Below are 13,693 nucleotides of genomic sequence, written 5' to 3' on the forward strand. Positions count from 1 at the left end.
CTTAGTTTCTGCCCTCAAGGGGAAGGGATTAACCTGGGTGTGCACACCAGGGGGTGGGGAGACTTGCCATTCTATTAATGGGTTTAGGTTATTTAGACCAATGTCTCATTAATTTAAAAAAATAGGCCAGGTGCAATGGCTCACGCCTGTAATCCCAACTTTAGGGGGTGAAAGGATCACTTGAGGCCAGGAGTTAAAGACCAGCGTGGGCAACACAGTGAGATCCCATCTCTACAAAAAGTAAAATACATTTACAATAAAAATCTAAAAGCTCTGACCCATAGGAGAGTGGAAAACTCAAAGGCTGCTTTTGTCCTGAAAGAATTTGCCTATTCTAATAAAACAGCTGAGGTTGAAACGGCACTCAGCCTCTGAAAGGGGTCTGACCCCTCCTTGAGCCCTTGCCTCCAGTGACAATCCCCCAAGCTAAGGGAGAAAAGGAACCAAAAGTCTGCACTCCTACCTGCCTCTAGCAGTGCAGGGAGCGAAGGAAAGACGAAGAAAACCCTTCACATTTTCAGATCAAATTCACGTCACTGGCCGTCCAAGAAATCTTAAGCTCTGCATTTATCGTCAAGCATTTCTGCATGAGAGAAGCAAACAGTCCTTGCTGAAGGAAGGTGCCTGCATCCTGGGCCTGGGGAACCCACTGAAATAATTTAACGAAGTGCATAATAAAAATAATATTTGCTCTTAGCCCCTGACAGAGTTCCTAAATCCCTTGGAATCTCCTGGGTATTAACAGGAGCAGTCTTTGTCCTAATGAAGTCATCTGTGATGGGCCCCTGCGTAGCTTCAGCAAGGGGGTTGGTCACTAGAAATACCAAAACAGAATTAGACAGTTGGGAATTTCAGCCCCACCCACACCTACCAACCTCTGGGAAGAGAGGGGCTGAAGGTTGAGGTCAATGACCGATGGTCAGTGATTTGTCTAATATGCCCATGTAATGAAACCTCCATTAAAACACTAAACAAGGCTGGGCGTGGTGGTTCACGCCTGTAATCCCAGCACTTTGGGAGGCCAAGGCGGGCGGGTCACCTGAGGTCAGCAGTTCAAGGCCAGCCTGGCCAACATGGTGAAACCCTATCTCTACTAAAAATACAAAAATTAGCTGGACGTGGTGGTGCATGTCTGTAATCCCAGCTACTTGGAAGGCTGAGGCAGGAGAATCGCTTGAACCTAGGACACAGAGGTTTCAGTGAGCCGAGATCGTGCCACTGCACTCCATCCTGGGCGACAAAGCGAGACTCCATCTCAAAGAAAAGAAAAAAATTAGCCAAGCATGGTAGTGTGCGCCTGTAATCTCAGCTCTTCTGGAGGCGGAGGTGTGAGGGTCACTTGAGATCGGCAGGTTGACGCTGCAGTGAGCTATGATCGTGCCACTGCACTCCAGCCTGGGTGACAGGGAGACCCTTCCTCAAAACAAACTGGGCACGGTGGTTCACCTGTAATCCCAGCATTTTGGGAGGCCGAGGCTGGTGGACCACTTCACATTGGGAGTTCAAGAGCAGCCTGCCCAACGTGGTGAAACCTCGTCTCAACTAAAAATATAAAAATCAGCCAGGCATTGTGGTGCATGCCCATAGCCTCAGCTATTCAGGAGGCTGAGGCAGAATTGCTTGAACCCAGGAGGCGGAGATTGCAGTGAGCCGAGATTGCACCACCGCACTCCAGTCTGGGCAATAGAGTGAGACTCTGTCTCAACACCCCCGCCACTCCCCCCAACACACACAACAAAATGTATAAAGAGTTCCTACAAACGAATAAGAGAAAAACGCAAAAAACGAGAAGAAAAATTGGCAAAACCACTTGAACAAGCACTTCACAACACAGGAAATCCAAATGGTTACTCAACACATGTAAAGGTACTCAACATCATTAGTAACTGGAAAAATGCAAATGTAAACCAAGACTGATGCCATTATACTCCTAGAAGAACAACAATTAAATCTGAGAATACCAAGTGTTGGCAAGGTGGCAGAGCACTAGGAACTCCTATAGACTCCAGTTGGAAGAGTGAGATGGTAAAGCCCGTTTTGAAACTTTGCAGTAAAGGCAAAAGAACTCAACTTATTACTCAACAACCTTTTTTGTTTCGGTTTGGTTTTCATTTACATCCAGGTTCCCTTTGTTTCTATTTCTTCACAACCATCTACGCCGGGATAACTCCCTCCTCTGTCTCAAGCCCAAATCCCACCCTAGAAATTCACATTCTTATTTCTTTCTTTTTGTTTTTTTTGAGACAGAGTTTCACTGTGTCACCCAGCCTGGGGTGCAATGGCGCAATCTTAGCTCACTGCAACCTCTGCCTCACGGGTTTCAAGCGATTTCATGCCTCAGACTCCTGAGTAGCTGGGATTACAGGCGTGTGCCACCAAGCTGGACTAATTTTTGTATTTTTAGTAGAGACAGGGTTTCACCATGTTGGCCAGGCTGGTCTTGAACTCCTGGCCTCAAGTGATCCGCCCGCCTCAGCCTCCCAAAGTGCTGGGATTACAGGCGTGAGCCACCATGCCCAGCCTCACATTCCCATTTCTGACTCTATAGGACACAGGCTGTTTTCTTTAAAAAGATGGGGTATCACTATGTTGTCCAAGATGGACTCAAACTCCCGGGCTCAACTGATCCTCCCACCTCCCACCTCAGCCTCCCTAGTAGCTGGGACTATAAGCACACACCACCATGCCCAGCTCTCATGTACCTGAACATACACAACAGGTTTAAAACATTTGTCCTGGCCGGGCCCAGTGGCTCACACCTATAATCCCAGCACTTCGGGAGGCCGAGGCAGATGGATCACAAGGTCAGGAGATCGAGACTATCCTGGCTAACACAGTGAAACCCTGTCTCTACTAAAAATACAAAAAAATTAGCTGGGCGTGGTGGTGGGCGCCTGCAATCCCAGCTACTCAGGAGGCTGAGGCAGGAGAATGGTGTGAACCTGGGAGGCGAAGCTTGCAGTGAGCCAAAATCGCGCCACTGCACTCCAGCCTGGGAGACAAGAGTGAGACTCCGTCTCAGAAACAAAAACAAAAACATTTGTCCCGATTACAAACAGTATAAACATGCTTGTATATTCAAGAAACAATACCACACAGCACAAACATAATAAAAACTAAGCAAGTCACAAAAGATACTACAGCTTGAATGCCTTCATACACAATTCAAAAATAGGCAAAAATAAATTCTCCTGCTAAACATACATATGTTGGTGGTAAACTATAAAAGAAAACAAGGAGGCCAGGTGTAGTGGTTCATGCCTGTAATCCTAACACTTTGGAAGGCTGAGGCAGACGGCTTGAGCTCACAAGTTCAAGACCAGCCTGGGCAACATGGCGAAACCCTGTCTGTACAAAAAACACAAAAATTTTCTGGACGCTGTGGTGTGCACCTGTAGTCCCAGTTACTCAGGAGGCTGAGGTGGGAGGATGGCTTGAACCTGGCAGGCAGAGGTTGCAGTGAGCCAAGATCGTGCCACTGCACTCTAGCCTGGGTGATAGAGCCAGACCTTGCCTCAGAAAGAAAGGGAAGGGAGGCCGGGTGTGGTGGCTCACACCTATAATCCCAGCACTTTGGGAGGCCAAGGCGGGCAGATCACAAGGTCAGGAGATCAAGACCATCCTGGCTAACATGGTGAAACCGTCTCTACTAAAAATAAAAAAAATTAGCCGGGCGTGGTGGCGGGTGCCTGTAGTCCCAGCTACTCGAGAGGCTGAGGCAGGAGAATGGCGTGAACCCGGGAGGCGGAGCTTGCAGTGAGCCGAGATCATGCCACTGCACTCCAGCCTGGGCGACAGAGGGAGACTCGTCTCAAAAAAAAAAAAGGAGGGTAGGGGAGGGGCGGGAGGGTTTCCTAAAAGTGGCCAAGGTTGAATACTAGGGTGGTTTTGAGGGTCTGGTAATCTTCCATTTCCTGACCTGGGTATTGGTTACATAGGTGTTTTATGATTTTTTTAAGTGTATAAATATATTTATGCACTTTTCTGTGCTGTATTTCAGAATTTTAAATTTTGAAGTTTTTTTTTTTTACAAGGTTACATTCTTGTTCTTCAGGCTGGAGTGCAGTGGTGCCAACATAGCTCACTGCAACTTCAAACTCCTGGGCTCAAGGGATCCTCCAACCTCAGCCTCCCAAGGAACTGGAACTACGGGTGCACACTACCATGCCCGGCTAATTTTTTTGTACAGATGAAATCTCACTGTGTTGCCCAGGCTGGTCTCAAACTCCTGGGCTCAAGGGATCCTCGCATCTCAGCCTCCCAAAGTGGCAAGGATAACAGGCGTGTGCCACTGCGCTCAGCCAAAGGTTACTGTTAAGTCAAAAAAGCAAGGTGCAATATGCCGTGTATGGGACACTACCAGTCATGTAAAGAAGCGGGGAGCAAAAGAATACATATATAAATTTCCTTGCATTTGCATAGAATTTCTCCAGAAAAATACACAAGAACCTGGTAACATTGGTTGTCCCTGGTCAAGGGAACTGGTTGTCCCAGATACAAGAATGAAAGGGAGCTATTTCATTATAGAAATTTTAATCTTTAAAATGGGAAAAAGAAAGCCAGGCACAGTGGCTCACGCCTGTAATTCCAGCACTTTGGGAGGCCAAGATGGGTGGATCTCTTGAGGTCAGGAGTTCAAGACCGGCCTGGCCAAGTGGGGAAACCCTGTTTGTACTTAAAATACAAAATTAGCTGGGCATGGTGGCACATGCCTGTAATCCCAGCTACTTGGGAGGCTGAGGCAGGAGAATCGCTTGAACCCAGGAGGTAGAGGTTGTAGTGAGCCGAAATGGCAGCACTGTACTCCAGCCTGGGTGACAAGAGTGAAACTCTCTCTCAAAAAAAAAAAAAAGAAAAGAAAAGAAAAAAAAGAAAGGCTAATATTCATCATATGGTATTCCAACTCTCCTTCCTTGAGACAAATAATGTTTGCATATTGTGACATCCAGAGGCATTAGATGCATATGCAAGGAAATACACATGCATCTTATTGTTTAAATCTTTAAAAATATTTAACAGGAATGTTGGCATATCATTTACACTATTTGCAGGTTGCTTTTTTTCACTTAATATATTTTAGATATTGACCCAAAACATAAGCTTTTTGATGTTTTAAAAATTCTGGGTGGGGCCAGGCACAGTGGCTCACGCCTGTAATCCCAGCACTTTGGGAGGCTGAGATGGGAGGATTGAGCCCAGGAGTTCAAGACCAGCCTGGACAACATAGTGAGATCATGTCTCTACAAAACAATTTTAAAAATTAGCTGGGTGTGGCAGCACACACCTGTGGTTCCAGCCTCTCTGGAAACTGAGGTGGGAGGACTGTTTCAGCCCAGGAGTTCAAGGCTACAGAGAGCCTGGAAAACAGAGTGAGATTCTCTTTAAAAAATATACAAATAAATAGAAATTCTGGGCTAGGTGCAGTGGCTCACACCTGTAATCCCAGCACTTTTGGAGGCCAAGGCAGGAAGATCACTTGAGGTCAGGAATTCAAGCCCAACCTGGGTAACACAGTGAGATCTTGTCTCTACGAAAATATTTAAAAATTAGCTGGGTATGGTGGTTCACACTGGTGGTGCCAGCTACTTCGGAGACTGAGGTGGGAGGATTGTTTGAGCCCAGGAGTTCAAGGCTGCAGTGAGCCGAGATTGTGCCACAGCACTCCAGCCTGAGCAACAGACCTTTATCTTTTTGTTTGTTTTTAAGACGGAATCTCACTCTGTCACACAGGCTGGAGTGCAGTGGCGTGATCTTGGCTCACTGCTACCTCCGCCTCCTGGATTCAAGCGATTCTCCTGCCTCAGCCTCCCAAGTAGGTGGGACTACAGGCATGCACCACCACACCTGGCTAATTTTTAGTATTTTTAATATAGATGGGGTTTCACTGTGTTAGCCGGAATGGTCTTGATCTCCTGACCTTGTGATCTGCCTGCCTCGGCCTCCCAAAGTACTGAGATTACAGGAGTGAGCCACCGCACCCAGCTGAGACCCTGTCCCTTTAAAAAAAAAGATTTGTGGCTGGGTGCAGTGGCTCACACCTGTAATCCCAGCACTTTGGGAGGCCAACACGGGCGGATCGCCTGAGGTCAGGAGTTTGAGACCAGCCTGGCCAACATGGTGACACCCCATCTCTACTAAAAATACAAAAGTTAGCCAGGCGTGGTGGCGGGCCCCTGTAATCCCAGCTACTTGAGGGGCTGAGGCAGGAGAATCGCTTGAACCCAGGAGGCGGAGGTTGCAGTGAGCTGAGGTCGCAGTGAGCCAAGGTCATGCCATTGCACTCCAGCCTGGGCGACAGAGCGAGACTCTGTCTCAAAAAATAAAAAATTGATGATTGGCAGGGCAGGGGCTAGCGGGGACATGAGTGGGAGTGGCTGCTTCATGGATACTGGGTGTCCATTCGGGATGGCGAAATGTTCTTGAATAGGATAGGGGTTGTGGTTGCAAAGCTTTGTGAAGACTAAAAATCACTGATTTGTGCACTATAAAAGCGTGGACTTTATGTTATGTGAATTATACCTTTTTTTTTTGGGAGACAGTCTTAATCTGAGCCTAGGGACCAGCTAGGAGCTTCAGGGAGGAGAGAGGCCTCAGAAGATTGCAGCCTAAGGAGGCTGGGGAGACTGGACAGGGCCAGATCCGAGGCCTTGCTGGCCCTAGAGAAGGGTTTGGGCTTTTATTCCTCATGGGGGCGGGGGGGGCGTCGGCCAAGGGAGGATGACAGGTCTGATTTATCATTTGTAAAGATCAATGTGCTACTGTGTAGAGAACAGCCTGGAGGGACAGCAGGGGAGCGGGCGGGTGTGGGAGGCCAGTGGGAGCAGAGGCCGCTGGAGGTGTGATTCAGACATGCTAGGGATGGCTGAGCCTGGGGGAGGGCCAGGTGCTGAGGACAGAATGATATTCAGAAACACAGGCAGGAGGCTGGGAAAGCTCACAGCCCCACAGGACGGCGGGGCAGACCTGGAGCCACCAGGCATTACTGCACATGGATCTGGCATGTCTTCCAGGTGCTTGGGAAACATGAGCATTAGTTTGTGTGCAAATTAGTCACAGGCATGTGAAGACATCTGTGATCATCTGAGTTCATCTGATCAAAATATTTATAGTCATTAATTTATTCCTACAATCAAGATTTGTGGGCACAGTCAAGCAGGTTTTGCACATTTAATCTTCTCATCAACCCTGAGTGGTAGGGTCTATTGACACGCATGTTACAGTTGAGGGTACGAAGACACAGAGAGGTTGAGGAAGTTGCCCAAGGTTGCACAGCCACAGAGCAACAGAGCCCTGACACAGTAGACGCCAGCATGTCCTGTGAACAGAGCATGCCTCAGTCCTGAGTCTCTGCTGCTGTGGGGAGTCTGGAGTCCCCAGCGCTCTGCACAACCTTGGGCTTGGCAGCCTTCCAGGGTGCGCCCTACATTCACTCACCACGCAGCTACTGGACTAAGAGCTGGAGAGACAGCAGTGAACACTGAGACACTTGCCTTATGGAGGGCTGTGAAAGGCACTCAAAATGGCCTTTTACATATGGGAAACTGAGGCACGGTGCTACTAAATGAGCTGCCCAAGTCCCCACAGCTGGGCATAACTGGCAGAGCTGGGACTGGAACCCAGGCAGTTTGATTCCTGGCTTCTGTGAACCAGTAGCCCTGAGCTGGGAATGCTGCCGGGCATCACTCTTGGGGATAGGATGACCCGGGGGAGGTTCTTGCAGCACTCTGGATGTGTCCCCACTGCCTGGGCCTGTTGTTTCTGATGAGGGCAGCTACTAACTTTATCAGGGACCTTCTGTATGTGACAAGACGCTTTTCTTTTGTTCTCCAAATTTTGTCTTTGGCTTTCAGCATTTTTACTATGGTGAGCCTGCCTGCTTTTTTTCTTAATATCATGTTTTTGGTGTAACTGGTTTTCCAATTTCCAGGCCAACAGACATGACTTGTGTGAATAAAGCTTGAATAGATGGCCCCATCCAACATCTCCCTCTCCAAGATGAGGTCTAGAGGAGGGAAATGGTGTATCCACGTTTGCTCAGCACACTGGGGACTCCAAACTCTCCGGGGCTGAGACCATCTCCCTCCCTCCAGCCCTCTCCTGGTTCCTCCACCCCAACCCACCAGTAGCATTCAGATACCAGACGTGGCCTCCCCAGCCCAGCCACACAGACGGGCTGGCCACCTGCAGGAACAGAGGTCCACTAAGCTGGGCTATGTTACAGATGAGATCAGGCGAGGCCACACAGCAGGGAGGATTCAGATAGGGATAGAGGCAGCCAGCAGGACTCCACAGGGGGTGGGGCCTAGAGGGGCAAGGCTCCAGGACAGGCAAGGAGGTGATTATGGACAAGACTTTATGAGCAGCAGCAGCCACATCTGAAAGCCTCAGGCGCCTGTAATCCCAGCACTTGGGAGGCTGAGGCAGGTGGGTAATTTGAAGTCAGGAGTTCCAAACCAGCCCAGGCAAAATGGTGAAACCCCATATCTACTAAAAATACAATACTGAGCTGGGTGTGGTGACACCCACCTGTAATCCCAGCTACTCGGGAGGCTGAGGCAGGAGAATCGCTTGAACCCAGGAGGTGGAGGTTGTAGTGAGCCAAGATTGCACCATTGCACTCCAGCCTGGGCAACAGAGTGAGACTCCATCTCCAAAAAAAAGTCTCCAGTGACCAAACTCTCAAGACCAGTGGGCCTCAGCCTTTGTACATTCAATATCCACCATTCATTAAGCGTCTTATTATATGCTGGTGTGCTAGACAAACCCCTTGCCCACCAGCACAGGACAAACATGACACAGATAAACCTGCCAGCTTGTTCGCTGGAAATCAGTGCTGTGGAGGACAACTGAAGCAGATGCCAGGGGAGAGGCCGCACGAGAAGGGACCATCTACTAAGGTGAGCAGTGAACTTTCTTTATGAAGGCGGAGTCCCAGCGGAGTGAGGCCAGCCAGAGGTGGGCCTGGGACAGTGGGGGGTCCTGAGCAGGTACCAAGTCACCAGCAGAGTGAAGCCAGCCAGGGGTGGGCCTGAGTGGGATTGGGATGGCAGTGGGTCCTGAGCAGGTACCAAGTCACCCTACTCAGTTCTAAGGCAACCCCTCTCAATCTGAGTTAATAGACCCAACTAAGGCGAGTATATGGTAATCCACAGCAGACAGGGGCTGGCAAGAAGTGGTCAGATTTGCTCTCCTTTGAGCTGGGCAAGGCTGGAGCAGACAGGACTGCGGTCGGAAGGGCAGTAGTCTGCCCCAAAATGCAGGGCTCCCAGCCCTCTATGACCCCAACCAATGGCAAGTCGAGGCCCTGACAGTCCCTTTACCCTAAGTCACAGAGCCATGGGTGGTGTCAGAGTCCTTCTTTGAATCGGGTACCCCAGGATGGCAGGAACCAGGGGTGCCCTGGATGCTGGATCCTTGGTCCCTGGCAGTGGCTGACAGTTAGGTACCCAGGAAACGTGAGGATCAACAGCATGACTCTTTCCCCATCCAGGCCTCACCGAATCACGGTGTCTTCTAGGCTGGAGTGCAGTGGTGGGGCTCATGGGCTCACTGCAGCCTCATACTCTTGGCTCCAGTGCCCCGCCCACATCAGCCTCTACTCAACCTCTGAGGAGCTGGGACCACAGGTGGCGCACCACCACACCCAGCTAGTTTTATTTTAGAGTCGGTGTCTCATTATGTTGCCTAAGATGGTCTCCAACTCCTGGCTTCACAAGCTGTAATAAACACTAGGGAGTAAACAGGCCAAAGAAAACATGAGGGCTGGGCAATCAGGAAAGCTTGGGTGGCCCAGGAGCGGCCACTGAGCTGAGACCTGAGTGACAAGCGCCAGCTCAAAGAGACTGGGGAGCGATGGGGACAGCCGGAGGGCTGGGAGTAGGGCGACAATGCTAAGGCTGTTCAATGCCTGCTGGCTATACCCTGGGGCCACCACCCACCAAGTTGCCCATCTCAGAGACAAGGTTGCATCAAGCCCAGCCCATCCCCTCCGAGCGTGGCTGTGCGCATTCCCTGGATGCGGAAGTCATCTCATCTTCCTCACGTGATGCCTGCCATCCCCCAGGGCTTGGGATCACCCCAAGTCCCCAAACTGTGCTACAGCACCAGGGCCCAGGGCCTAGCCCTCAACCCGCACCCTTCTGGGCTAGAAAAGGCGTTTCTTCTGAATGGAAGCCACTGCCCCAGCTGGGATTCTTCAGGCCACTTCACAATGGGACAGTAGGTCTTGATCACAAGTCAGCAAGCTTTTTCCGTGAAGACAGTGACCCTTGCCCCCACCAGGGCCAAGGCAGCTACCCCACCCCTCCTGCATAGCCAACCATTGACATCACCTCCAGATGGACAAGGTGACAAGCAGAGTGTTGATGACATGGCCTGAATGACAATACACAGGGCCAGAGCTCCCCAGAGCGCTTCAAAAAGGGAGGCCCAGTCGAGGCAGGTGAGAAAGTCAGCTGACTCTTTATTGCTTTGGGGGCAGGGGGCTCAGGAGCTCTTGGTGGGGCGGGTCCGCTTCCTCTTCACCATCACAGGCTTCTGGCTGCGCAGGATGGCGCTGGCCCTGCGGATGGCTGCCTGGGGGTGGGAGGGCAGAGCAAGGCTCAGCTCACACACTCCACAAGCCGCCCATGCTGGGGCTGGGGAGTAGGTTGAAAGCAAGAATCCAGCCCGTATTGCAACCAGTAGTGGGAGGCCCCTCCCCACAGCACTGGCCAGTCTCCCCCCCCCTGATCCCCAAACCCCAGCTCACCATGCGCAGGTCGGGGCGGTACTTGTTTTTGCGGATCATGTGTCTGATGCTGCTAAGCGTGGCGCGAGCATTCTTGTTGATGGTGGTCCGCACATAGGAGGTGGCAGGCTTCCGCTGGCCTGGTTGGGGGTCAGGGAGGCCCTGGGGTCAATCCACCTAACCTGCACCTTTAGCGCACCTCGCAGGTGTGGACGGTCTCACACTGAGAAGCTAAGCACCCTGGGCCCATGGCAGGTGCCTGGGCAGGCAGCAGGTAGCTGTTTCCCCACCTATCCATTTAACAGAGGCTCATTCATCATTCCAGAGTACTGAGGACACAGCTTCTGTCACACTCATAGCCCAATACTGTCCACCACGAAAACACTCCTTTCTCATGCCAGGAAGCTGCCGCTTCAGTTAGGATCTGATCCAGGTCCGGCCAGAGCCCACGCTCCTGGCAATAGCTTCCCAGGAACCCCAGGCCCATCCCCACAGCAGTGGTTCAACATCAGCTTGGCTGAGAGGCCCAGCCTCACTCAGGCCAGTCCCTTAGTCTAGGAAGGGCCACCCATGTATTCGGCAATCCAAGGGGGGAAAGCTGAAAGCTTTCAGGACTCCCCAGAACAGGGTCCCCAGGCGCCAAGCAATTGGCTGCTCCCTGGACTACGTGTCCCTGAGACAGGAGGATCACTTGTTGCCGCCACTGAATAAAAGGACCCTTGGCTCTGAGGCAGTTCCAATCAAGAACCTGAGAAAAACTCACTCTAAGAAAAAGAAAACAGAGCCCTGGCAAGAACACATGTGAAGCTGGACTCCTCCATTAGAAACCTCCGACTCACATGAACATTCAGAGAATCCCCAAAAAGGCCTGCACCTGACAGCACAGTGTACGGAGTGAGGTCCTCAAGACCTCTTCTCTAACCTACACAGGCAAAATGGGAATCAAATGGCTGCGAGCAACCCAGCCTGTCCCCTCCTAAGTGTGGTAGCGACGGCCCCTCCCCTGTTGTGCCTCAATTTTCCCACCTGTGGGATGAAGCTATCCATCCCCACGCCGACTTGCTTTGAGAATTTCATCTGAAAACATCAACCCCGTGCCTTAACTCTCAACAACCACCGAGGAAGTTCGGGTACTTTTTCGTTTCTCCACTTTACAGGTGAAGACACAGGCTCAGACACGCGCGGCTCACAGAGCTGGCAAGTCGGCCGAGAGGGAAACCGGTTCCTAGACCAACACCCTGTCGCCAGGGATGCCCGCCGCGATGGCAGTTACCGCTCTTCCTGCCTGTCAGTAAAAAATCACAGCTCCCTGACCCGGGAAAGGGGCCGCTCTCTGGCCCAAAGCAGACAAAACTCACCGGATCTCCGCTTAATGACCACCACGACGCCTTTGCCGTCGGCTGCCGGCTCCACGCCCACAGTCTTGCGGTGAATCAGTCCGTTGTAGCGGAAGGAATTGCGGGCCTTCAAGTTATTGGGCTCCTGGGAAGGAGGCGGCACAAGGCATCGTCAAGAGGGGACCCGGAGACATGCGAAGGTCCCGCCCTCTGACCCAGAGTCAGGGACCCAGGACCCTCCTCCCGCAGCAGCGACGCATCCGGGCCCCACTTACAGTGCTGTAGGTCTGTTTATTCCTCTTGATCAGGAAACTGGAGCAGTTCCGCACGACCATCCATTGCAGATGCGCAGACATGGCGGCGGCTGCGGGGAAACAGGCACATGGAAAGCGTCAGACACAGAGAACTAAACCGGCGTTGGGCCACGGGCCCCGCTCGGACAGCAGAGGACGAGAGCGACTGGGGACTTGGGTGAATGGGAGACCCCTGAGGGCAGACAGCGACCTAGAACTCTTTGTCAGGCGCGACTGAGTAACCTAAGGCGGCGGGACCGAACTCAGGCAGCCGAGACTAACTGCGGCGAATGAGAGTGAAGGGAAAATAACTTGAAAATTCACAACGACTTCAGGGGGAGGGGTTGGGGTCCGCCAATGACCATCGAGGCGCAAGGGGAGAAGGCAGGCAGAGGACTGGGAGGGAGTGCGCGGCGGACGCGAGATGGCGACCACGCCAGAAAGACGCACGCTCACCTCTTCTCGCAGCACCGACCTGAGACGGAAAGAGGAAGGCAAGGGGCGGGGCGACGCCTTTAATACCGTACACGCATTTCCGCTTCCTCTCTGGGCGGGCGCGACGGGAGTTGTCGGTCCCCACCTCCGAGACGGCTCGATGATGTTCGGCTACTTCCGCCGGCCAATCGCTCAACGCTCGGGAATATTCGGAACTATTCGGTTAGAGGGCCGAGAGCGTATTCCGAGGACCGTTCGGAAGTTTTCGGAACTCTACCGCTGGATTTCCGAGGGGCTCCAATTCGAGAGGTCCTGGGACCCATACCTCAGCCTTGTCTCTGCGGTATTGCTCACCCAGCGCTTGTCACTGTGATTGGCATATGATGGGCGCTCAACAAACATTTGTTTTATGAATGAACTGTTGAATGCGTGAACTATTTAAGCCTAGCCCCGGCACCTTTGGATATTTCCGGTCTTCGTAAGCCCTCGCGATGATGGCCAATGAGGGCGCCGAGGCCCGCTCGGGTATTTTCGGAACCCTCCGGGAACTCTCTTGGGAGAGATGTGTATGTTCGGAAATACTCCGTCTTCATTCGGAATCCCTCGGCTAATCCCGGCAGCCCCCTTGCAGTTCGCCCTTCCCAGGGTTTTCTTGAAATAAAACTCAAACTGTTTAAGCCTGGGGAGAACCTACACGGAAACTTCTCGCAGACTGCCACCCCAGGGGAGCGCGGATGCCCTCTAAGGGAGAGTTGTTTGGAGGGAGGGAGATTTGCATGTGGCTGCTCTTGGCTCCCTTTAGGATTCTATAGATCTGCCAGTCCTCTTCCCTGCCCTCCACCTGTGCCTCCAGCCTATGGTGTGCCTGTCACACCCCATCAGCTCCCTGGGAGGTTATG

At 51.9% G+C, this 13,693-nt stretch overlaps 1 protein-coding gene across 2 annotated transcripts; it reads right to left on the bottom strand.

Annotated features, from left to right (window-relative positions):
- Positions 1 to 10,437: 10,437 nt before the first annotated feature.
- Positions 10,438 to 12,887, bottom strand: RPL28 (ribosomal protein L28). Of its 2 annotated transcripts, XM_012500043.2 has the most exons (5): positions 12,816 to 12,887; positions 12,342 to 12,430; positions 12,088 to 12,211; positions 10,751 to 10,869; positions 10,439 to 10,575 (listed from the first exon to the last, which is right to left on the bottom strand). In XM_012500043.2, exons 2-5 carry the CDS (start codon positions 12,420 to 12,422, stop codon positions 10,486 to 10,488), a joined length of 414 nt encoding a protein of 137 aa, XP_012355497.1. In that variant the 5' UTR covers positions 12,423 to 12,430; positions 12,816 to 12,887; the 3' UTR covers positions 10,439 to 10,485. The 2 variants fall into 2 exon arrangements, with proteins under 2 accessions (XP_030675452.1, XP_012355497.1); XM_030819592.1 differs by having other exon boundaries at positions 10,438 to 10,869; positions 12,816 to 12,877.
- Between the last annotated feature and the right edge of the window lie 806 nt (positions 12,888 to 13,693).

Source organism: Nomascus leucogenys, chromosome 10, assembly GCF_006542625.1.
Source record: "Nomascus leucogenys isolate Asia chromosome 10, Asia_NLE_v1, whole genome shotgun sequence".
NCBI lineage: Eukaryota > Metazoa > Chordata > Mammalia > Primates > Hylobatidae > Nomascus > Nomascus leucogenys.

Coding starts and splice junctions, on each gene's coding strand:
- RPL28 (XM_030819592.1), bottom strand. CDS start 12,422: ATGTCTGCGCATCTGCAATGGATGGTCGTGCGGAACTGCTCCAGTTTC. Junction 12,212..12,341: donor ATAAACAGACCTACAGCACT/GTAAGTGGGGCC, acceptor CCTCCTTCCCAG/GAGCCCAATAACTTGAAGGC. Junction 10,870..12,087: donor GGTCATTAAGCGGAGATCCG/GTGAGTTTTGTC, acceptor ACCCCCAACCAG/GCCAGCGGAAGCCTGCCACC.